The sequence below is a fragment of the Podarcis muralis genome, chromosome 6 (assembly GCF_964188315.1).
Source record: "Podarcis muralis chromosome 6, rPodMur119.hap1.1, whole genome shotgun sequence".
Classification (NCBI taxonomy): Eukaryota; Metazoa; Chordata; class Lepidosauria; order Squamata; family Lacertidae; genus Podarcis; species Podarcis muralis.
The window spans coordinates 80,282,544-80,308,473 of record NC_135660.1 but is presented as its reverse complement, the minus strand read 5'-3'; the positions used below and the strand labels follow the sequence as shown (position 1 = coordinate 80,308,473).

General features: G+C 44.0%; 1 protein-coding gene across 1 annotated transcript in view; it reads left to right on the top strand.

The window, feature by feature from the left end:
• The window catches only part of LOC114597092 (heparan-alpha-glucosaminide N-acetyltransferase-like), a 167,036-nt gene that overhangs the window by 112,103 nt on the left and 29,003 nt on the right, over positions 1 to 25,930 (top strand). The window contains exons 12-14 of the mRNA XM_077930881.1: positions 10,794 to 10,918; positions 15,827 to 15,953; positions 19,719 to 19,805. Of these exons, the coding sequence (XP_077787007.1) occupies positions 10,794 to 10,918; positions 15,827 to 15,953; positions 19,719 to 19,805 (339 nt within the window). The remainder of the gene's footprint in view (positions 1 to 10,793; positions 10,919 to 15,826; positions 15,954 to 19,718; positions 19,806 to 25,930) is intronic.

The window sequence follows — 25,930 nt, the reverse complement described above, 5'->3', positions numbered from 1 at the left end:
GTCAGGTGGTCTTTGTCAGCCAGGCGTTTGGTTCTGGAGATGAGAGTCTTGGCTACGGAGTTTATTTGTGCAGGGTGGTGGTGTGATTGTGCATGTAAGTAGCGGTTGGTGTGTGTTTTTTTCCGGTAGATAGTGTGTCCTAGGGAGCCATCAGGTTTTTTGTAGATTAGGACGTCAAGGAAGGGAAGTTGGTTGTTGGCTTCTATTTCCATAGTGAATTGTATTTTGGGGTGTAGGCTGTTGAGATGTGTGAGGAAGCTATCCAGTTTTTCTTTCCCGTGTGGCCAAATTACAAAGGTGTCGTCAACATATCTGAGCCAAAGTTTGGGTTTGTGTTCTGACTTGTCTAAAGCATTGGTTTCAAAGTGTTCCATGTACAGGTTTGCGATGACCGGTGAGAGGGGTGATCCCATAGGTGCTCCTTCTATCTGTTTGTATCTTTGTCCATTGTGGATGAAGTACGTGTTGGTTAGGCAGTGGTTGGTCAGGTCCAAGATGTATTCGGGGGGATTGTATTTGTTTTGAATGGCTGTCAAGGCTTCATTAATGGGCACTTGTGTGAAGAGAGATACAACATCGAAGCTCACAAGTAGGTCATTGGGATGTAGGTTTTGCTTCTTTATTGTTTCTATGAACTGGAAGGAGTTTGGAACGTGTGAAGAGATGGATTCTGCATAGGGCTGAAGTTGCTTGGCGAGAAATTTAGCGAGATTTTGTAGAGGTGAGCCTATGGAGCTGACTATTGGTCTGAGTGGTGTTCCTTCTTTGTGTATCTTGGGGAGGCCGTAGAGTTTGGGGCATCTGGATGATTTTTCTCTGGGGATGATTCTTAGCTGGATTTCTTCACTGATAGGAGAGGCTTTTATTTTGGATTTGGTGGTTTTTTCCAGATAGGTGGTGGGATCTGTTTTTATAGGTTGATAGGTAGGGTCTTGGAGTAGATTTGATAGTTTTGCTTGGTAGTCCGATGTGTTCATCACAACAGTGGCATTACCTTTGTCTGCTGGGAGAATGATTATGTTGTTGTCCACAACAACCCATGAAACAAACAGTACATAACATATCAGACAGGATCCTCACCTCAACTGAAACCAAAGTACTCTCCAAAGGTTTCAACTTTGCAGTCGCCCCGAGACGCATCCCCACGGAAAACATCATATGCGGAGTCGAAGCTAGCCTAACCAAAATCAACCCAGATGAAGCCAATAAAATCAGACTTGAAGTCACCAACATCCTCTGCTCCAGCAAACCACCCAGAAGCAATTTACGCAAAGAAGAACAGAAAGCACTCACCAACCTGAGGAAAGACAACAACATAATCATTCTCCCAGCAGACAAAGGTAATGCCACTGTTGTGATGAACACATCGGACTACCAAGCAAAACTATCAAATCTACTCCAAGACCCTACCTATCAACCTATAAAAACAGATCCCACCACCTATCTGGAAAAAACCACCAAATCCAAAATAAAAGCCTCTCCTATCAGTGAAGAAATCCAGCTAAGAATCATCCCCAGAGAAAAATCATCCAGATGCCCCAAACTCTACGGCCTCCCCAAGATACACAAAGAAGGAACACCACTCAGACCAATAGTCAGCTCCATAGGCTCACCTCTACAAAATCTCGCTAAATTTCTCGCCAAGCAACTTCAGCCCTATGCAGAATCCATCTCTTCACACGTTCCAAACTCCTTCCAGTTCATAGAAACAATAAAGAAGCAAAACCTACATCCCAATGACCTACTTGTGAGCTTCGATGTTGTATCTCTCTTCACACAAGTGCCCATTAATGAAGCCTTGACAGCCATTCAAAACAAATACAATCCCCCCGAATACATCTTGGACCTGACCAACCACTGCCTAACCAACACGTACTTCATCCACAATGGACAAAGATACAAACAGATAGAAGGAGCACCTATGGGATCACCCCTCTCACCGGTCATCGCAAACCTGTACATGGAACACTTTGAAACCAATGCTTTAGACAAGTCAGAACACAAACCCAAACTTTGGCTCAGATATGTTGACGACACCTTTGTAATTTGGCCACACGGGAAAGAAAAACTGGATAGCTTCCTCACACATCTCAACAGCCTACACCCCAAAATACAATTCACTATGGAAATAGAAGCCAACAACCAACTTCCCTTCCTTGACGTCCTAATCTACAAAAAACCTGATGGCTCCCTAGGACACACTATCTACCAGAAAAAAACACACACCAACCGCTACTTACATGCACAATCACACCACCACCCTGCACAAATAAACTCCGTAGCCAAGACTCTCATCTCCAGAACCAAACGCCTGGCTGACAAAGACCACCTGACAACTGAGTTACAGAATCTCTCAAATGTGTTAATTGCCAATGGATACCAGCAAAACAGGGTTATGAAGCTAATCCAAAAAGAAACACCCCCCAAAAACCAAGACACAGAAGAAAACAATGGCATGGCCCTCCTTCCGTATATCAAGGGCACTACAGATAAAATTAGCAAAATCCTCCATAAACACAATATCAAAACAGCCTTTTGCACCAACCAAAAAATAGCCAATATCCTCAGAAACCCCAAGGATAAAATCCAGTTGGAAAACCAAGGGGTCTATGAAATACCCTGCAAAGTCTGCCCAGCCACGTACATTGGACAAACAAACAGACGAATAAATGCACGTATTGCAGAACACAAGAATGCCGTCAAAAAAGAAGAAAAAACTTCCTCTCTTTTCCAACACATGAAAGAAACAGGACACGAAATTAATTTTGCAGATTCCAAATTGCTCTTTAACATGGAACATCACCACAAGAGAATAATCATGGAAGCCATCGAGATAGAGAAACACCCTCACAACATGAACAAGCGTGACGACACATCCCGCTTGCCAGACATCTGGAAATTAGCCCTCCCCACAAAAACTGACACCAGAGCCAGAGGCACACAGAACGCCATCACCAATCAACCACACCAGACCCAAACCCAGACCCTCTCCACAGATAAATTACAGACACCATCCAGTAGCCAAACCATGGTGGCACCTCCGGATGCTGCACCCCCCTGCAATCCCTACACAGATCTGGCTGGCACAGGCCACAAAACCACAGCTCGCCCCTATACACGAAGCCAAGCCAGAGCACAACAAAATGCAGTACAGCCATCTTCTCAGAAAAACTCTTCACAAAGTTCAAGAGGTCAAGACACAAAGGCCTTAGCAACTAATCCACACCTAATGACCCACCTAAGTGGTACTCAGGATATCACTCAAGAAATCACTCAAGATATCCCTCAAGTAATTAAGGAACAAAAGAAGAAAAGGCACACTAGCCTGGGAACTTCCTCTCTGCCCAGAACATTGGAGGCTATACACCACACCTCCTCAACAGTATTTATAGGAACTCAAACACTGAGATCCTGCTCTGTTCCAGTAACAAGAAGCCGAAAGCACCAGCCTGAAGATGACGAGTGAGACCTCGTCGAAACGTCGCCTAGACACCCCATCTTTTACACGGGAAGACACCCGAGGACACCAAAACCTGCATATATATATATATATATATATATATATGCTTTCGTAGATTTTCACGGGTACAGGAATGCAGGTTTTGGTGTCCTCGGGTGTCTTCCCGTGTAAAAGTTGGGGTGTCTAGGCGACGTTTCGACGAGGTCTCACTCGTCATCTTCAGGCTGGTGCTTTCGGCTTCTTGTTACTGGAACAGAGCAGGATCTCAGTGTTTGAGTTCCTATAAATACTGTTGAGGAGGTGTGGTGTATAGCCTCCAATGTTCTGGGCAGAGAGGAAGTTCCTAGGCTAGTGTGCCTTTTCTTCTTTTGTTCCTTAATTGCTTGAGGGATATCTTGAGTGATTTCTTGAGTGATATCCTGGTTACCACTTAGGTGGGTCATTAGGTGTGGATTAGTTGCTAAAGCCTTTGTGTCTTGACCTCTTGAACTTTGTGAAGAGTTTTTCTGAGAAGATGGCTGTAGTTGTGCTCTGGCTTGGCTTCGTGTATAGGGGCGAGCTGTGGTTTTGTGGCCTGTGCCAGCCAGATCTGTGTAGGGATTGCAGGGGGGTGCAGCATCCGGAGGTGCCACCATGGTTTGGCTACTGGATGGTGTCTGTAATTTATCTGTGGAGAGGGTCTGGGTTTGGGTCTGGTGTGGTTGATTGGTGATGGCGTTCTGTGTGCCTCTGGATCTGGTATCAGTTTTTGTGGGGAGGGCTAATTTCCAGATGTCTGGCAAGCGGGATGTGTCGTCACGCTTGTTCATGTTGTGAGGGTGTTTCTCTATCTCGATGGCTTCCATGATTATTCTCTTGTGGTGATGTTCCATGTTAGAGAGCAATTTGGAATCTGCAAAATTAATTTCGTGTCCTGTTTCTTTCATGTGTTGGAAAAGAGAGGAAGTTTTTTCTTCTTTTTTGACGGCATTCTTGTGTTCTGCGATACGTGCATTTATTCGTCTGTTTGTTTGTCCAATGTACGTGGCTGGGCAGACTTTGCAGGGTATTTCATAGACCCCTTGGTTTTCCAACTGGATTTTATCCTTGGGGTTTCTGAGGATATTGGCTATTTTTTGGTTGGCGCAAAAGGCTGTTTTGATATTGTGTTTATGGAGGATTTTGCTAATTTTATCTGTAGTGCCCTTGATATAAGGAAGGAGGGCCATGCCATTGTTTTCTTCTGTGTCTTGGTTTTTGGGGGGTGTTTCTTTTTGGATTAGCTTCGTAACCCTGTTTTGTTGGTATCCATTGGCAATTAACACATTTGAGAGATTCTGTAACTCAGTTGTCAAGTGGTCTTTGTCAGCCAGGCGTTTGGTTCTGGAGATGAGAGTCTTGGCTACGGAGTTTATTTGTGCAGGGTGGTGGTGTGATTGTGCATGTAAGTAGCGGTTGGTGTGTGTTTTTTTCCGGTAGATAGTGTGTCCTAGGGAGCCATCAGGTTTTTTGTAGATTAGGACGTCGAGGAAGGGAAGTTGGTTGTTGGCTTCTATTTCCATAGTGAATTGTATTTTGGGGTGTAGGCTGTTGAGATGTGTGAGGAAGCTGTCTAGTTTTTCCTTCCCGTGTGGCCAAATTACAAAGGTGTCGTCAACATATCTGAGCCAAAGTTTGGGTTTGTGTTCTGACTTGTCTAAAGCATTGGTTTCAAAGTGTTCCATGTACAGGTTTGCGATGACCGGTGAGAGGGGTGATCCCATAGGTGCTCCTTCTATCTGTTTGTATCTTTGTCCATTGTGGATGTAGTACGTGTTGGTTAGGCAGTGGTTGGTCAGGTCCAAGATGTATTCGGGGGGATTGTATTTGTTTTGAATGGCTGTCAAGGCTTCATTAATGGGCACTTGTGTGAAGAGAGATACAACATCGAAGCTCACAAGTAGGTCATTGGGATGTAGGTTTTGCTTCTTTATTGTTTCTATGAACTGGAAGGAGTTTGGAACGTGTGAAGAGATGGATTCTGCATAGGGCTGAAGTTGCTTGGCGAGAAATTTAGCGAGATTTTGTAGAGGTGAGCCTATGGAGCTGACTATTGGTCTGAGTGGTGTTCCTTCTTTGTGTATCTTGGGGAGGCCGTAGAGTTTGGGGCATCTGGATGATTTTTCTCTGGGGATGATTCTTAGCTGGATTTCTTCACTGATAGGAGAGGCTTTTATTTTGGATTTGGTGGTTTTTTCCAGATAGGTGGTGGGATCTGTTTTTATAGGTTGGTAGGTAGGGTCTTGGAGTAGATTTGATAGTTTTGCTTGGTAGTCCGATGTGTTCATCACAACAGTGGCATTACCTTTGTCTGCTGGGAGAATGATTATGTTGTTGTCTTTCCTCAGGTTGGTGAGTGCTTTCTGTTCTTCTTTGTGTAAATTGCTTCTGGGTGGTTTGCTGGAGCAGAGGATGTTGGTGACTTCAAGTCTGATTTTATTGGCTTCATCTGGGTTGATTTTGGTTAGGCTAGCTTCGACTCCGCATATGATGTTTTCCGTGGGGATGCGTCTCGGGGCGACTGCAAAGTTGAAACCTTTGGAGAGTACTTTGGTTTCAGTTGAGGTGAGGATCCTGTCTGATATGTTATGTACTGTTTGTTTCATGGGTTGTTGTGGAGGGTGGCTGGGCTTCTGGCTTTTCTCTAGTTTGTGGAGTTTGTTGGTGTGTGTGTCTGTCTTATGTGAGGTCTCCGTTTCAGCTCTCCAGACGGCTAGTTGTTTGCATTTGTCCCAGAGTGCAGGGTGGATTTTGTTACAGAGTTTGAGGTGAAGAGTGAGCAGATCTTTGTTGGTTTGGTTTAGTAGGTATCTTTTCTTGTGTAGTTCGTTTCTGATTAGGGATAGTTCAGTTCGTTTCAGGATCCTTTCGGTAGCTGGGGTTTTAGAGTGGAATTTAAGTTGGAAGCATGTGGGAATTAAGTTGTTGTCTCGGCAGTTGCGTAGGAACAAGAGATCACATAAGATGGTGGCTCTTCGGATTTCTAGTTTCTCGTAGGTTCTTGTCAGCTGGAAGGTTTCCTCCCCGTAGAGGTGAGATATTTGCTTTCGTAGATTTTCACGGGTACAGGAATGCAGGTTTTGGTGTCCTCGGGTGTCTTCCCGTGTAAAAGTTGGGGTGTCTAGGCGACGTTTCGACGAGGTCTCACTCGTCATCTTCAGGCTGGTGCTTTCGGCTTCTTGTTACTGGAACAGAGCAGGATCTCAGTGTTTGAGTTCCTATAAATACTGTTGAGGAGGTGTGGTGTATAGCCTCCAATGTTCTGGGCAGAGAGGAAGTTCCTAGGCTAGTGTGCCTTTTCTTCTTTTGTTCCTTAATTGCTTGAGGGATATCTTGAGTGATTTCTTGAGTGATATCCTGGTTACCACTTAGGTGGGTCATTAGGTGTGGATTAGTTGCTAAAGCCTTTGTGTCTTGACCTCTTGAACTTTGTGAAGAGTTTTTCTGAGAAGATGGCTGTAGTTGTGCTCTGGCTTGGCTTCGTGTATAGGGGCGAGCTGTGGTTTTGTGGCCTGTGCCAGCCAGATCTGTGTAGGGATTGCAGGGGGGTGCAGCATCCGGAGGTGCCACCATGGTTTGGCTACTGGATGGTGTCTGTAATTTATCTGTGGAGAGGGTCTGGGTTTGGGTCTGGTGTGGTTGATTGGTGATGGCGTTCTGTGTGCCTCTGGATCTGGTATCAGTTTTTGTGGGGAGGGCTAATTTCCAGATGTCTGGCAAGCGGGATGTGTCGTCACGCTTGTTCATGTTGTGAGGGTGTTTCTCTATCTCGATGGCTTCCATGATTATTCTCTTGTGGTGATGTTCCATGTTAGAGAGCAATTTGGAATCTGCAAAATTAATTTCGTGTCCTGTTTCTTTCATGTGTTGGAAAAGAGAGGAAGTTTTTTCTTCTTTTTTGACGGCATTCTTGTGTTCTGCGATACGTGCATTTATTCGTCTGTTTGTTTGTCCAATGTACGTGGCTGGGCAGACTTTGCAGGGTATTTCATAGACCCCTTGGTTTTCCAACTGGATTTTATCCTTGGGGTTTCTGAGGATATTGGCTCCAGCAAACCACCCAGAAGCAATTTACACAAAGAACAGAAAGCACTCACCAACCTGAGGAAAGACAACAACATAATCATTCTCCCAGCAGACAAAGGTAATGCCACTGTTGTGATGAACACATCGGACTACCAAGCAAAACTATCAAATCTACTCCAAGACCCTACCTACCAACCTATAAAAACAGATCCCACCACCTATCTGGAAAAAACCACCAAATCCAAAATAAAAGCCTCTCCTATCAGTGAAGAAATCCAGCTAAGAATCATCCCCAGAGAAAAATCATCCAGATGCCCCAAACTCTACGGCCTCCCCAAGATACACAAAGAAGGAACACCACTCAGACCAATAGTCAGCTCCATAGGCTCACCTCTACAAAATCTCGCTAAATTTCTCGCCAAGCAACTTCAGCCCTATGCAGAATCCATCTCTTCACACGTTCCAAACTCCTTCCAGTTCATAGAAACAATAAAGAAGCAAAACCTACATCCCAATGACCTACTTGTGAGCTTCGATGTTGTATCTCTCTTCACACAAGTGCCCATTAATGAAGCCTTGACAGCCATTCAAAACAAATACAATCCCCCCGAATACATCTTGGACCTGACCAACCACTGCCTAACCAACACGTACTTCATCCACAATGGACAAAGATACAAACAGATAGAAGGAGCACCTATGGGATCACCCCTCTCACCGGTCATCGCAAACCTGTACATGGAACACTTTGAAACCAATGCTTTAGACAAGTCAGAACACAAACCCAAACTTTGGCTCAGATATGTTGACGACACCTTTGTAATTTGGCCACACGGGAAGGAAAAACTAGACAGCTTCCTCACACATCTCAACAGCCTACACCCCAAAATACAATTCACTATGGAAATAGAAGCCAACAACCAACTTCCCTTCCTCGACGTCCTAATCTACAAAAAACCTGATGGCTCCCTAGGACACACTATCTACCGGAAAAAAACACACACCAACCGCTACTTACATGCACAATCACACCACCACCCTGCACAAATAAACTCCGTAGCCAAGACTCTCATCTCCAGAACCAAACGCCTGGCTGACAAAGACCACTTGACAACTGAGTTACAGAATCTCTCAAATGTGTTAATTGCCAATGGATACCAACAAAACAGGGTTACGAAGCTAATCCAAAAAGAAACACCCCCCAAAAACCAAGACACAGAAGAAAACAATGGCATGGCCCTCCTTCCTTATATCAAGGGCACTACAGATAAAATTAGCAAAATCCTCCATAAACACAATATCAAAACAGCCTTTTGCGCCAACCAAAAAATAGCCAATATCCTCAGAAACCCCAAGGATAAAATCCAGTTGGAAAACCAAGGGGTCTATGAAATACCCTGCAAAGTCTGCCCAGCCACGTACATTGGACAAACAAACAGACGAATAAATGCACGTATCGCAGAACACAAGAATGCCGTCAAAAAAGAAGAAAAAACTTCCTCTCTTTTCCAACACATGAAAGAAACAGGACACGAAATTAATTTTGCAGATTCCAAATTGCTCTCTAACATGGAACATCACCACAAGAGAATAATCATGGAAGCCATCGAGATAGAGAAACACCCTCACAACATGAACAAGCGTGACGACACATCCCGCTTGCCAGACATCTGGAAATTAGCCCTCCCCACAAAAACTGATACCAGATCCAGAGGCACACAGAACGCCATCACCAATCAACCACACCAGACCCAAACCCAGACCCTCTCCACAGATAAATTACAGACACCATCCAGTAGCCAAACCATGGTGGCACCTCCGGATGCTGCACCCCCCTGCAATCCCTACACAGATCTGGCTGGCACAGGCCACAAAACCACAGCTCGCCCCTATACACGAAGCCAAGCCAGAGCACAACTACAGCCATCTTCTCAGAAAAACTCTTCACAAAGTTCAAGAGGTCAAGACACAAAGGCTTTAGCAACTAATCCACACCTAATGACCCACCTAAGTGGTAACCAGGATATCACTCAAGAAATCACTCAAGATATCCCTCAAGCAATTAAGGAACAAAAGAAGAAAAGGCACACTAGCCTAGGAACTTCCTCTCTGCCCAGAACATTGGAGGCTATACACCACACCTCCTCAACAGTATTTATAGGAACTCAAACACTGAGATCCTGCTCTGTTCCAGTAACAAGAAGCCGAAAGCACCAGCCTGAAGATGACGAGTGAGACCTCGTCGAAACGTCGCCTAGACACCCCAACTTTTACACGGGAAGACACCCGAGGACACCAAAACCTGCATATATATATATATATATATATATATATATATAAAACACCTGGCATCAGTAAAGCCAACTCTTTATTCAAATAAACCAAAACAGTGCAGACCTAGTGATCCCAGCAACTCTTCCCAATCGGTCTTTCTTGCTTCTGTGAGGCAGTTGTGAGGACTGAAGGTCCCCAATTTCCCACCACTCTCTAAGGCTCCTCCGCTGGTTGCTTCTCTATCAGCCTAAGGTACCTTTGTATTGTCTCTCATTGCTTTGCCCTCTTCATTCCTCTCTGTGTTCTGGGAGACCAGCGGGCAAGGGAGCTGGTCACAGCAGGAGAGGGAGACCCTATGGCTTCTTCAGCAGCTTGCCTCCACTCTGCTTCTGCTTTTGAGCTGCTCTCTGCCACAGCCTCTTCCTGCTCACTCAACCCTATTGCTTCTTCATCTTCCAACACCTCCTCCTCCCGGTCTACTCCCTCTTCTCCCTCTGACCACTCACCCTCATGCCCCCTATCACTGCCCTGGCTCTGAGCCTTCATCTTCTGGGAGTTCCTCTGGGGGTTCTCCTGCTGGTGCTTCCCACCACTCGTTTGCATCGAAGTTCTCTCTTTTTTTGAAGGCATATTGCACACAGCCTGAACACATGCAAAATCACTGACCTAGTAGCTGGGCAACTGCTTGATAAATATGACCTTATGGCTTTTTATGAGCACTCAGCATGCTCACTCACCCTCCCTCCATAGGTATGCCTAGGATTTGATTTGATGGATTGTCTTCAGGGTTTTTTTGCATGTGAATCAAGTGACGGAGACAGGAAGTGGCTAACATTCTAATTGCTGCTTTCACTTTCATGTAGTTAAGAGAGCAATTTCCTACTGATGTGTATGAAGGTGGGGGAAGAAAACTTTTGGGGGTTAAAGAGTGGTTCTGACACACATTCTTCTGGAAGTGGCCATATTTATTTTCTTGACGGCATCTCTGATCATGTGAATTTCCTTCTCTTTGAAGTTTGGTAACTGGTGGGCTCCACTAAGGGATATTGTTCTCTACTGGCCGGAGTGGGTAATCATGGTGATCCTGGAGACCCTTTGGCTGTGCCTCACATTCCTGCTACCTGTCCCTGGATGCCCCAGGTAAGCAAGTCTGAGTGCACAGTAGAGTAGAATTTTCATAATGGAAAAAAAGGGCATTCTACAAGTGTATTTGTGAAGGTCTTATTCACTATCATGAAAGGTCATTTCCTAAACAACCTATTGTATGAAGGGTACTGTCAGGGAACTGCCATCGGAAGGACAGGAGGTGGAAGGGCTCACAGAGGTTGAGAGAGACTTAGCAGCTGAAGAGGGAACCAGCAGGGGGAGAGAAGGGGCTCCGAGGGAAAGTGAGTCGGAGGGATGGCTCAGAGACACTTCCAGCGAAAACAGTGGGGAGGTTTCAGGACCTCCTATAGGGACACCCACTCCTCGCCGGAAACTGTCGCGCCGAGAGTCCAGAAGACGCGTTTCCGTTAAGGAGCTTTTATGCTGGAAGAGATTCCGCAAGCGCCCACTGTCGGATTCTGCTAGCGACTGACGGAGCCATGCTTAAGGGGCTCCGTTATAGACGGAGGTTTGCGGACTTAACCCAACTCTGAGGGACTAGGATTTCACGCACAAGCAGCTCATCATCCCATCACAGGTACATAACTCCAAAAAGAGGCCAATAGTTTTACCCATTTTCCAAGTGAAAGAATATTCTCTGTGTACTCTCCCCCCCCCCCGCAACAGGATCTTTTTCTTTGCAGTGAGAGAGAAAGCACTGGAGGCTCATAGCATCTTTGTAACATCTGTTAATTTGCAAGCACACAATTATAGCTTATTGAAAACAAGCAGATTCAGAGAGCGGGCAGCAAGTGCCAATCCTGAATCCCAAAGTGTGACATTTGCATCCTACTTCTGCCAACGCCAGCCAAAAAACTCCCATCTTTCCGTCTGTCTCAGTTTAAATGGCAACTGCTGTATTTTCTGCCACACACAAACACCACTTGTCAGGTAGGTTTTCCGTTAAGGAAATATATTCCAGTTATTATCTCCAATTGAGAAAATATCACCTGGTTAGCAAGCCCTGACCACTGGTCAGGTGACAGAAGGGGGCCGATGGAGTTGCAACTGGTGCTCAAAAGCTTTTAATTCTGAGTGGGCTGCTCAGATTCAGTGCAAACTGCTCCCTGAGTGTCCGCCCCTGACTATCCATGTTCCTCTTTCCAAGCCCATTTGCTTTCCAGTTTGATTGTTCGGTCAATATCTACTTGAGTTCAGACAGCCAGACCTGGTAGAAACATACCTATGCATTAGACTTGCTTCCATTTACAATCTGTGTTGGAAATAATTGGACCCTAAAGAACCCTCCACTCCCATTCTAAGTGACACCTGCCAGGCAGTCATTTTTAATGCCCAAGTGTATTACAGTGGTGCCCCGCAAGACGAATGCCTCGCAAGACGAAAAACTCACTAGACGAAAGGGTTTTCCGTTTTTTGAGTCGTTCCGCAAGACGAATTTCCCTATGGGCTTGCTTCGCAAGACGAAACGTCTTGCGAGTTCTTGCGAGTTTGTTTCCTTTTTCTTAAAGCTGCTAAGCCGTTAATAGTCACTAAGCCGCTAAGCCGTTAATAGCTGCTAAGCCGCTAAGCCGCTAATAGCCGCTAAGCCGCTAATAGCCGTGCTTCGCAAGACGAAAAAACCGCAAGACGAAGAGACTCGTGGAACGGATTAATTTCGTCTTGCGAGGCACCACTGTATTCCCCACTACACTGAGCCCTTTCCCCAAGTCCAGTTAAAAAACATTTGAGAGCTCTTCTGTCCCAGATTCAAGGCAGAATCTCACCTCTCCCTGTCCTTAGGGCTGTGCTGTCATTTCTCATTTCTTTGGGCAGAAAATTGAAGGGCAGTGTCGGTGGTGTTAAATTTCAACTCCCAATTTTGGAAATGAGTGAAATTTAGCCCCCTTAAAACCCTATGCTTTGGGAATTGTAGAAGAGGGAACAGGGCTGGCTTGCTGTGACTGATACATACCTAGCAATATACGCTGTCGGGTGTTTTTGGCTGTGTTTCTCAAGCTCTTTCATGTACCCCAGGACATGCATCCTTCAGAAAGGCACTGGCAAGGCAAGGCTGTCATATGCTATGTGTCCTGCTGTTTTATCATTTAAAATAATGATCTAGCCATCAGCAGACACAGCTTGAGGTGCATGCAAGGGATTGCAGAAGAGCTGTGTGAAATAGATGTATCAGTTTGTGTTTCAGTATGGGATCATTTGCATGTCTTCGTGAATAAGGCAAAGCTATATCGCTACCTCTTAACAATTCCCCCTCCTGTTACTTAAAACGAAGCAGAATAATTTTTTCCCCTTGCAGATAAATGTTGCTGTTATCTTAAAACAACAGAAGTGAAAAAGAAGCCAATCTTCTCTTTCGTGGCATGTGAAGAGAGAGAAAAAAACTGTGTAGGAAGAGTTATTTATGGGAAACAATAACGTCCCCTACCCCATTACTGGTACTATGACAGTAACCTAGATTTTGCACCGGAATCTTACAAGTCTTGCACTAAGGGGAGGTTGAAGGAACTTTGGGTTGTTTCCCTATTTCTTAGTACCACACAAGTCAATGGAATGATAAAGTTCATCTTTCTCTACTCAACCCCATTAGTTACCCCATTAGAAAATGTAGTATTTTGAAGCACATTAGATTCTTCGAAACTTTTCTTCTTCAACTGGGTAAACTTTGTAGAGTTTCTCTACTGCTTGCACCTGCAAGTTAGCAAAGATTTTTAATATGAGATACAGAGAAAGTCAATAGTTATTTGTTTATACATTTCATTGTACACACCATACTTCTGCTGCAGAATTGATTTAAAGCCGGTGGTGATTGGTTGTCTATTAATGGTAGAGAGAATTTTTGCAAAATTGCTTGCAACAGGAAGTTAGCGTTCAGGTTCTTCTGATGCACCCGAAGTGCAATAAAAGGGACTTGTGACACCTTGATTTCAGTTGATTGGGAGGAAATGATATGCCACAGAAATACAATAGATAGAAAGAAGTGTTCTTGAAAGTGTAAAAAGATGGATGCAGCTTGTTCCTCCATTTCAGATTGCTCATGACAGAGTGTGATTCTTTAATCTCTTTCACTCCGTGGAAGCTAATATGTGGCCATAAATCACACACATCAACTTGTCGAGGAATAAAACACTCTTTTTCCCAATGAACATTGGACCACGACCCTGAACTATTTAAGAAGAAATGCATGCTTTCATGCACAAAGGTGGAAGCCAGGTTTAACATGGCCACGTTGGCTGTGACCCATTCTTCATTTAAGGCTATGATCCTGATCCATTCTTCATTTTGCATCGTTTGTTGAAATGGTGTTCCTGCCACCTTTTAAAAAGTTAAATTAGGAGAAGCCTAGCTGAATGAATTTTCAATACCCAGAACTCCTATGTTTTCCCCTCTAAGCACTGACAATCTGGTACCAATTTCATGCACATATGTGCAGTTGTATTAGTGGAATCAGCTTAGCATAAAGTGAGTGATGGAATATGCATTCTACACGCTCTTAGAAGCTGTGCAGAAACTGCAGCTGGGGAGATGTGTGAAAAACTAGCTCCATGTTTTCAGATTAAGTTTTCTATAGCGCCAGTCATAGGCAAATGGAATTAAGTTGATTTGTTAAGTTTGTAGGATTCTAGGGAGGGTGTTCATTCTCACAAGCGTTGTTGAACCACATTAGTGGTTTTTTGGAGCGAGCCTTGAGGAGTGGCTCATCAACCTGACGACTTTATGAAATGCACCTGCAGTTTAGACACAACATGCAGAATTTGCAAACATACGAACTACAATTTTTGCCAAGGCTACTGTGTGCCTCACAAGGCAAGGTTCTGCATTTTCCAAGAAATGCTGGAGACAGATTTGAGTAACTGCTGGTTTGCAGTTTGCTAAGGGTGAGTAACCATTGCCTCTTTGCTCTAGTATTCCTTACTGCAACCCAAGATCGTTTTGCCACAGGCAGGATCTAATTTAGTTAAGTGAGCATAAAATCTCCCATGTTCCATTTTAAGAGTGTTAGAAGCAGCAGACTAGGCTTCCCCAATGCCCAGCAACACATTTTTCTTAACCATTTCTTGCATAAGAACCAGCTAGAGGATGGGTTCACATTAGGGTTGCCATATGTCCTCTGCTTCCAGGACACACTCTTTATCATGGGCAGAGTCGTCATCACGATCCATAGTTAAAAGTAGAAGTTGGCAAAGTCTCCTCTTTTTTTGCTCTTCAAAATATGGCAAACCCAGAGATGAACACAAATGCCTGCTCACTACCATGTGGATTTTAGTTTTGTCTTTAAAAATGCTATTATACCTCTATTGCCACCCACAGCTATATTGTGCAGTTGCAGCCCTGCCAACAGGTAAACAATACCTGTTTTCTGCTTGGAAAGCAATATTTGAAATTTGAGGGTTACATTCTGAGTGTATATACTTTCAGTGAGTAAAAGCTAAAATTTTGTTTTGTGGGGAAATGCAGCTTTGTTGGGGATGAATCCACACAGTAAATATTGACACAATAGAACCAGTTTTATATTCTAATCATGATACCATCCTCCACTGTTTTCAGAGACGGAAAAAGCAAAGGCACATCAAACATTTGAATTAGTAGAGATGTGTTTTGTAGATATTTTGCGGCAGATGGTACATCTCAATTAGGGAAGCATGTTTTCAGATTGCCGTATTCTAATGCATTTTAAAAATTATATCTCATTCTGGGGGAAGATCAGAGAGGCAACAAAAACCGTGATTGCCAGAATTAACAGAGCTTTTTGGCTTTCAGAGATCAAAAGGATCATTACACTTAATGGTGCATGTGTAGTAAATGCTATTCAGGAGTTGAAAATAAGCTCACTAATTCGTTTTCAAATTCTTGTCATATCAGACTGGTCTTGTGACGAAAAATAAAATCAGTTCCGGTGCTTGGAAAACTGACAGCTGCAATTAATATTGTGTGTTCTCTCTGCAGAGGTTACCTGGGCCCTGGGGGGATAGGAGATGATGGAAAATACCCCAACTGTACTGGCGGTGCAGCAGGGTACATTGATAAGTTGGTGCTTGGAGAGGACCACATATATCGCTACCCTACATGTAAGGTAATTGATTATCTGCAGGGCTGGCTTGGTGAAGTGTTTGTAAGTGCTGGGCTTATCTGGCCTTTGGCTTTTATATGATAACATCGCTTAGCCATTCCCTTCCTTCTCCTGTCAGACATTAGCCAGGTGCAGCCAAACAAAAGGAACACTTATTGTGGCACCGTTATCATACTGATTTTTTCCCCTCACCCCCAGAGGATGGAAGAAATCTAGTGTGAAAGCAGTGTTAAGGTTTGACAGCCAGGAGTTTCAGAGTCAAGTTCACAAGCAATCTCAGCTCTTTGGGATTGACCTTTGCATACAATAGTATAAGAAACACCACAATTTAGCTAGACAAATGCTCTCTGTCTGTCCTGTCTCTAATCCAGATGTTTCAGGAAGTGTTAATACCTCTGTGTATTAAGAACATTTGACAGAGCATTAATTCCTGGTCTCTAGAAACTGCTCTCCTTTTAAATACAGTGGTACCTCAGGTTAAGAACTTAATTCGTTCTGGAGGTCTGTTCTTAACCTGAAACAGTTCTTAACCTGAGGTACCACTTTAGCTAATGGGGCCTCCCGCTGCAGCAGTGCCGCCGCTGTGTGATTTCTGTTCTCATCCTGAAGCAAAGAACATGAGGTACTATTTCTGGGTTAGCGGAGTCTGTAACCTGAAGCGTTTGTAACCTGAAGCGTCTGTAACCCAAGGTACCACTGTATAATTTTCAAGTTGCTGGGTATATAGATCAGGCATTTCTAATTTCTGTATCCTTGAAGGGCCACTGTAATCTTCAGAGAGTCACCAAGTGTCTAAAAGTGTATTTTGTTGCATGAAACAACTTACCATACTTAACAGCAGTTCTGTGCTCCGTAGTAAGAAGCTGGCATCATCTAGCACCTTCCAGTGTTCCGCATTTTATATACATTTGCACGTGATGTACAAAATCCAAAAGGGACATTGAAAAGTGGAGCATCTGCCTTGCAAACATTTATCTTTTTCTGAAAAGTGAAGTTGTGCGTGAGCTTTTTGCTCCCCCCCCCTTCAGTAATAGACCTTTGCATTGCAGAATGTCCTCGATTGAATCCACGGCATCTCCAGGTGGTGGTGAGAATGCCCTCTGTCTGAACCCTGGATTGCTGCCGCCATTCAATTTAAGTAATGGTGTGCTAGATGGACCCATAGCCTAACTTAGTAAAAGACAGTATCCTATGTCTTGCTTAGAATTTAGGAGGACTGTTAGAGGCCTGTTAAAATCCTCTTGATGGCTGTATGTGGCTTAGCAGGCTACCAGCTGGCCATTTTTGAATAGACAGAAGAAGAAGAAAGCAAACTACCGTAGCTTGTCAAACACAGTGGTGTTTAGATCTTCTGTCATTGGGTGCCTTGTCTACAAACAGAACTACTGGCACTGGCAAGAAAATGCTTTCTATCTGATACTTTGGAGGCCCTAGACAGCAACTAGTTTTCTTAAGAGGGTCAGGGCACAGGCTAATGAGTTACCAGTTTTCCCATAAAGTGGCTGCAATAAGCCCATCCCTTCATCTGCCGTTCTGATGAGGCAGTTGGCTCCTGGAATGCTGAAGGAACACTGTTGCTGTGGTGATGATAGGAACAGGAGCGGCAGACCAACAGAAGTAAAGACAGTTGTGGGAAGAAAGCAAGCAGTGAAAGGAGGCTGAGTGGCAGCGTGGGACTAAGAGCCTAACCCGGTGGCAATGCTATGCTGGCAAGTCTCACAAACTACATTGGCTGCTCTCTCCATGTTCCTTTTTAACCTCTGGATTGGCAAGTCAGAGAGGCTAGGTTCACCTCAAGGACAGCTAAGCAACAGTTCTTACTGTCAGGAAATTGTAGATTTTTAGTTCTGTATACATTTTTGCTCAATTTCTCTGTGGAATGATTTAGATGGCTATGCACAAAAAGGCAGTGCTAGAAGGCAGTGAAGTACAGTAAAAGTCTAGGTATACAGTGGTACCTTGGGTTACATACACTTCAGGTTACATACGCTTCAGGTTACAGACTCCGCTAACCCAGAAATAGTGCTTCAGGTTAAGAACTTTGCTTCAGGATGAGTACAGAAATCGTGCTCCGGCGGCGCAGCAGCAGCAGGAGGCCCCATTAGCTAAAGTGGTGCTTCAGGTTAAGAACAGTTTCAGGTTAAGTATGGACCTCCGGAATGAATTAAGTACTTAACCCGAGGTACCACTGTATAAGGATCAGGGAGCAATAGGAAGCTCTGGGAAGTGTGTTGGTCTTGAATCTCCGAGTGGGCTGACTTTTCACAACCCTGTATCAGAACAGTGGCCCATCTAGCTCCGAATATTTATTAATCCTGGCTAGCAATGGGTCCCCAAATTGCCCCCCCCCCCGTCTGATATCCTTTAACTGCCAGTGCCACAGAATTGCCCAAGGACCTAATATGAGGCAAGGATGTGCTCTTGGTGAGAATCAAACAGTATTTTAGTGAAATTCTCTCTCTCTCTCTTTGCAATTTTGCCCAATATGCAGATTTTTGCAAAGCAATTTCCCCTAATATAGTGCTCCCCCCCCGTTATTTTCACTAATACATGTATCTTATGCACACTTTTCTGGCGTACATGTGTTTTTATACATGTTACTTGCATGTGTGCAATGATTTGAGATCAGTAAAGCTGGAAAGACTTGAGGAGGACCTCTTTTTCCTCATTCCCTGCTTTTAGCTGACACTTCTCCTCGCCAAAAAAACCCCATAACTGGTATTGTCAAAGCTTCTGCAAAAGTAGATACCCAATCTTAGTTTGAAATCTTACTGAACTCTGAATATTCATGGCATCTCTACAAGCTGGTGATCTGTAGTGTCCAGCAGTGGCATAAGACAAATTTTGCTGTGTCCAATAAATTTATAAGGAAGTTGGCATAGTAGAGTGTTCCCTCATTATGGATAGATGGATGCTGCAGATTGTCAGCTTCCCATATAGCTGCTGTAAACCTCCCAAGGGTTTAAAAACACCTTGTGAAAAAAGCTGACTGCTAACTAGCTCATGTCTCAAAACTGTAATTAGCCTGCCATTTCTATGGGCAACTTGTTGTGGTTTCTATGATTCTTCTTCTTCTTCTTCACATAATTTCTATACCGTTTTATATTTTATGTTCTTAACCACAATGCTATATGAGCTGCTATCAGTGTTACAGATTTGTATGATGCTTGCTTATTCCTAATGTTATTGTTTTTGTTATTGCTTCAAAATAAATTGGGGGAGGGGGGATGAAATGAAGCAAAAAATTATATAACATTTGTATTTGTTATAATTGCTTCAGAGAAAAGATTTGGATCAGCAGCGAACATTGGGGTCTCAAATTTCAGGGGTGCGCTGTGCCACACCAAAATTCACCCCCCACCTCTCATACTCCATTTTAAATCATAGTTGTGGTGTACCTTGAAGCCCCCTCCCAAGGGTCCAGGTCCAGTGCAACCAAACTGGTTGCGCTTCTCTAAATCTGCCTCTGTTTGGATGTCTTTGGTATAGAAATGGTAATTTATTTTAAAAAGGGAATTACATTTTTCTGGCACAGGATAAATGAACAAATGAGCCGGCTGCCTCTGAATTTCTGGCATTAATGACTGCGTTTGATGCAATGAATAGATATGCATATTTAAGGAAGTGAGACAATTTGGATGTATGCCACATTTTCTTATGTGGCCGACATTTATTTTGTGACCTGTAATATTGTAAATTGAGAGGCTGCCTGGTGTTTTAGATATTCGGAGTTTTGAGTAACCAAAGCGATGTTTTCTTTCCTGTTAGGAGCTGTACAAAACCACTCAACCTTTTGATCCTGAAGGCATTTTGGGTACAATCAACTCCATTCTGATGGCTTTCTTTGGACTTCAGGTAATCTGACGTGTTAAAAGTGCTGTGGTCAATGCACTGTACACACGAGGTTCTTTTGGATTCACATAACCAGATTTTCCTCATCTCACACAGTAGCAGCCATGGGCAGTTGGGTTGTGAGAAGGTACACTCTACACTGTAGAATGGATGCCTCCCTTAGCTTTGGTGGTGTGCGTGATGGGCAAGGGACAGTAATAGGACCAGTTTGCAGAGCTATTTGAAGCCACCAGCTGGTTATGGAATAATGGAGGAAGGGCAGGTACATGGAACAATATTGTTCATCAGATACAAACTGCACATGATGGATGTGACCCCTACGTTTTTACCCATAGCCACAGTAAAAAGCAGCAGTCTGTTCCAGATGTTCATGCTGAGAAGAAGGGGCTGCTTATCCTGTTACTTGTGGGTGTTTGATCTCATTTAAATTATCCTGTCTTGAACTGTCCCCTGCCCCTCATTGGATGGATACTCATCTCTTCCCCACATGGAGCAAAAGGTAATTCAGATGGGGAAAAGTAACAAGTGCCACCATCCTGCTAGCCCTCCACACTCATGTACTTCCCACAGCTGCTTTGGGTATTAAAAAAAAAACATTTGGGAAAAAACATTTACTTGGCTGATCATCATGTGTAGCTTGACGCTTGAAAAGCATATCCCCCAGTGAAGCGATGATGGTACACTCTGTTCCCGCTATTGCATTCCCTAGGAATGAAATCTGTCTTAATGTTGTGTCAGAACCAGACCACAGAGGCCAAAGGGATTTATCTATTTGTCTGATGTAGGAAAATGATTCTGAAAGGGGAACCATGAATTGTCATTCTCAGGCACATCAGTAGAACTTTATGTGGGGGACAGTTATGAAATAATAGTAGTAGTAGTAGTAGTAGTAGTAGTAGTAGTAATAGTAATACCTTACCCATCTTGCTGGGTTGCCCCAGCCGCTCTCGGTGGCTTCCAACACATATAAAAATGTCAAACATTAAAAACTTTCTGATACAGATACCTTCAGATGTGTTCAGATGTGTTCTGAAAGTTTTGTAGTTCTTTATCTCCTTGACTTCTGATAGGTTGGCAACACTTTTCCTCTATAGGAGTGGTGTTTTTTAATGGACCCTAAATATGTTTCTTTGTTTTTCTGTCCCATCTTTCCTCAAACAAAGAGAGAGCAGCTCCCATGGAATTTCCTGGTAGACCCCATCTGTATACTACTAGCCAAATTCAGACTTGCGGTGTTGAACTTCAACAATGGAATACCGCATGGTATTCTTTGGGTCCAGAAATGTTGATGTTGAAAGAAAGATCTGCAGGCAGGAATCTGCAATTATTTAGTATCCTGCTTTTGAGTCTTTCCTGTGTAATCCTTGTGGATTTTTTCACTACAGGGCAACATTTTCCATATAGCAAAAGCAACCAAGAGTCCTGCAGCACTGTAAAGACCGACAAATTGATGGTGGCATAAGCTTTCCTGGACCAGAGTCCATTTCATCAGATGCCACAATCAATTTGTTCATCTCTAAGGTGCTGCAAGACTCTTGGTTGCTTTTGTTGCGATGGACTAACACAACTAGTCCCTCTAGAAATATTTTATATGTTGAGTTCTCTGTGTAAGAAACAAAGTTGCATCAGAAACAGCTTGTGTGGACTTTTTCACTTTGTGACCCTCCTGTCCCTTAATATTGCCTGTGAAGTGACTTTATGAGACAAAAGAGGCCCAGGCATTTTGTGTATAAGCCCACAATGAATCAATACCAGAGAGGTGTTTTTTTGTTTTGCTTTTTAAAAAAAGGAGAGCAAGAAATCTTGTTTCCTTTTTAGCATTTTTAAAAAAGATATTAATTTGTTTAACAGATGCTGCACATCATGAGAACATGAAGTAAACCGGGTAAAAAGCACGGCCTCTTTTGTATGAGATGTTTAAGAAAATTGGGTGTTTCGTAAATACATGGAAAAGCTGCTTTTTAAAGGCGTCTTTTATGGCTCCCTTGGTCAGAGGATAGTTACCCGTAGAATTTTGAAACCCAAAGCTCATTACAACTTTATGGGACTCTTGTTTCCTAATTTTATGAGCACAGTTAATTCTCAGGCTTGTATGAGGTGTCAGGTCTGTCAGCCGGGAGAGGCAGAGGGAGGATTACCAAACAAGTCTGAGAGGCTCGTTCCCCCACAATGTTCCTCACTGGCTCTCAGGACCCTTTCAGCGGAGTCTTCCTTTAGGACAGCTGCTGCCTGACATCATGGTGCAGGCTAGAATTCCCTGCAGATGTTTGCTGTGTAATTTGCTGAGAGTGGTTTTTGAAACCAGCCGGGTATTGAGACTTCGGTCTTAACCAATTATTGCCAAAAGGAAGAGCTTTTCAAAGCTGATCAGCTTCCATGAGTCAAGTGAGGGAAAGGTACATATGAGATCTGCAGGAATGAAAAATAGTGACATACATAATGTGGGGCCATTTGTCTGTTTTTGGCTCTTCATAATTTCTACTCGGACTGGCAGTGGCTCTTCAGTTTGAAGCAGAGTCATTCTGTGGAGTCATTCTGAGCCTGCCAAGCTTTTGCCCTGATTCTGTTATGCTTGTGTACAATAGGTTGTGTGCCTGTAGCTCACAGATCATTGTTATGGTGCTGATCAGCTACTCAGGGTTGTAAGTCACTGTGGCTTGACCAGGGCAAGATAAAATGACTAACAAATTGAATAAATAATAATAAAATAATAATTCAGGAAAGGAGCGGGCAGAGTGATAGTAACCAAGCCTCCACTTCCAAGCAGCTAATTGGATCTCTCCCCAATTTCCTGATTAGAGTTGGTTCAGGAAAGAAACCTTACATGTAACTGGTTGCGTGCTTCTCCTTATCTGCCTACTTCTGTACAACACACGCCCTATAGATGTCTCTAGGTCTGCATGGCTGATACAGTGCAAATGCTTATTTAGTGCTCCTGAGGAATATTTTTTATCTAATAATGGTGAGATTTTTTTCCATTTGGTGGTTGTGCTGATTGCTCCTTCTTTCTGAAGGTAATTAGGCCTTTTTATTCTGCCTGCACTCAGTTCTCTGACTCTTATGGCTGAACTGTTAAGAATGTGCTCTTGATATTTGCAAATATTGTAGTGCAGCAAATTTCTGCAATCCCTATTCAGTGATAAAGATGGTGAGATGTGTTGAAAACTCTCTAATGGATAGCACTCACTCAGCCAATGCTTGTGGGGTGGCTCTGTGGGACATTTCCCTTATTTAGCCATTTACGGTAAGTTATCTGGGCAGTATTCCATAGTAACGCTTATATTTTTTGTGCTTTGGCTGGGCTTCTATAAAGCATTGTAAAGTGTTAATGGTGAAAACATGTGCATTAAACATTCCAGTTTAGGTGTTTTATTTTTGTTCTCCTACACGTCATGCCTTCTTTCCAATGTTTTAGCTCCTGCTGGAATCAGTAAGGTAAAATAAGCTTCACTTTGACTGCTTAAATCCTCTTATTCCTAAAGAAACAGCTGCACAGTTGGTGATCCTGTCCTGACCTACTGTGGCAGCAAACCTCACTGTTAATGACAGAGACCACCTCCTGGTGATAATCATTACTAGTCCAGCACAGTTATTTGCTCTCTATTCCAGCAGAAGACTGTGGGCAGGCACAGATGTAACATTAAGGCTCTCTTAACAGCTTCCCTTCTGCATTAGAGGGGCAAGATGTGTGCTTTGTATGTTGGTGTTAGTATTCTGTTCCACTAGCCCCCACCCCAACAGTATTCATGTATTGGCGATGCTGTTCTATGGTATCTCCATTGCCACTTGCAGGGTCACCTGCCTCAGTCTCACCTGCCTCAGATGTAATGGAGATATAGAGTTGGGTACCATCTCCATTACGGGACGCGGGTGGCGCTGTGGGTTAAACCACAGAGCCTAGGACTTGCCGATCAGAAGGTCGGCAGTTCAAATCCCCGCGATGGGGTGAGCTCCCATTGCTCGGTCCCTGCTCCTGCCCACCCAGCAGTTCGAAAGCATTTCAAAGTGCAAGTAGATAAATAGGTACCACTCCAGTAGGAAGGTAAACAGCATATCTGTGTGCTGCTCTGGTTCGCCAGAAGCGGCTTAGTCATGCTGGCCACATGACCCGGAAGCAGGGACCGAGCAACGGGAGCTCACCCCGTCGCAGGGATTCGAACCGCTGACCTTCCGATTGGCAAGCCCTAGGTTCTGTGGTTTACGCCACAGCGCCACCCGTGTGCACCTTCTTTAAAAACCTCACTGGCTGATAGGGAAGTACTTATGGCTTCAGCAGCATTGTGCAAGGCAACTTTCAGTTCACTACAGCACGCTAGTATTAATTTGATACCTTGTTGTTTCCAGAGAGATGAAATCTTATTTTTTTAGCTAAATCTGCAGCCTTCAAATCCATTTCTTTTCCAGAGAAGCTGTCCTGATGTCACTAGGAAATATTCTGGAATAATGAATTGAAGTTGGATGAATTTGTTCCTCTAGGAAATATTTTTTAAAAAATGTATACCCCCATCAGCTGCAGTCAAGTGGCATTTGTTCTGCCAATATTATTTAGATGGTGGTATAATTTTTTGACAACTAAGCAGGCAGAAACTTTCACTCACACTCCCCAAGCATAAAAATTGGGGTTGTTATTAATGCATATGGAAAATTAGTTTTGGAAAGGAGAATTTTCCCACACTTCTGAATAGCTGTTGAGTGAAAACTGCTGATTAACAGAACACAGCCTCATTGCCACTTCAGCTTTGCCAATTGCCATGACTGTAATATTGTCTTCCCACCAACAGTAAAATAAAATTCCCATCAGCTACAGCCAGGGCAATGTTTGGTCCCATATGCTGTGCTCTTCAATAAGCAGAAATCCGCCTTCATAAAAACAGTAAGGCAGTCCAAATCCAGGCCTGGACTTATTTAACATGCACTCAGGACAAAACAATCTAATCAGTTTTGCCTCTGATACCCAAACTAGTTGAATGATGATTTTCAGTTCTACAAATCCTACTGCAAGTCATAAATTGTGGGGAAAGGTTTCTACTAGTGAGAAACACACTGGGCTTGGCAGTGGCAGAGTAAGCTGCATGGGCACCTGGAGTGGCAGCCATGCAGTGCACCTGGGGGAGGGGCAATCTGCCGCACAGGGGGCGGGGCAACCCTCCACTGCAGCAGCGTTTGTGCGACCCTCTGCTTGCAGTGGGATCCTCCGCTCGTGGCTGCAGTGGTGGCGGGATCCTCCGCTCGCAGATGCAGCAGTGGCCGGATCCTCCGCTCGTGGTGGCGGCAGGATCCTCCGCTTGCAGCTGCAGCGGTGGTGGTAGTGGTGGTGGTAGGATCTTCCGCATGCAGCTGTGGCAGTGCAATGGCAGCAGCTGGTACTGCCATGCCCGGGGGCAGCAGGCAAGCCTCCCGCGGGGTGCCTTTTTGTCACCCCCCTCAGAGTTGGCACCCGGGTCAGGCCGCCCCCTTCCTCCACCAGTGGGGCTGGATGCAGAGGTGCTCATGTGCAACTCTACTTGTAGAGTGGGATTTTCCAGACTCCTGACTTCCCTACATACCCTTTCAACACCCCCAAAAGCTGCTCCTGAGAGTTGGTGCACCTTCTGGGGGAAGCTTTGTGGGATGGGGGATTCGGCAGAGCTATCTTGCACAAGCAGAAATATCTTTGGATCCAGTCATTTGTGGATCCAAGTCATGGGTTATCCAAGAAATCTCAGAGTCTACATTGCCTTTCCTTTTTGTTACAGGAATGATTCACCCAAAACTGATATAATGGGAAAACAGAATGTGAAGGATAGGTCTATCAATAGCTATAAGGAATGTTAGCTAAACTGAGCCTTCGTTTTTCACCTCAGTTTACTAATACATACCAGGTGGTGGGGACAAGCCACAGGTGATAGTCATCGCCTTTATGCCTTGCTTGCAAACTTCAAGGGGCTTCTGGCTGCTTTCAGAGTGACCAGGGAGTCCCAATCTGCTGTGAGGTATGTTCCTCTTGACTTTGATCAGAATGTTGGACTGGAATATAAGATGTGTGGAACGTGAGAATTAATAAATGGATAGAGAAGGGTGATGGGAGAAAGAAGCGCAAATGAAGGAATGGATAGAATGTGAAGTTTAAAGAAGGGGTTGGAGGTTTG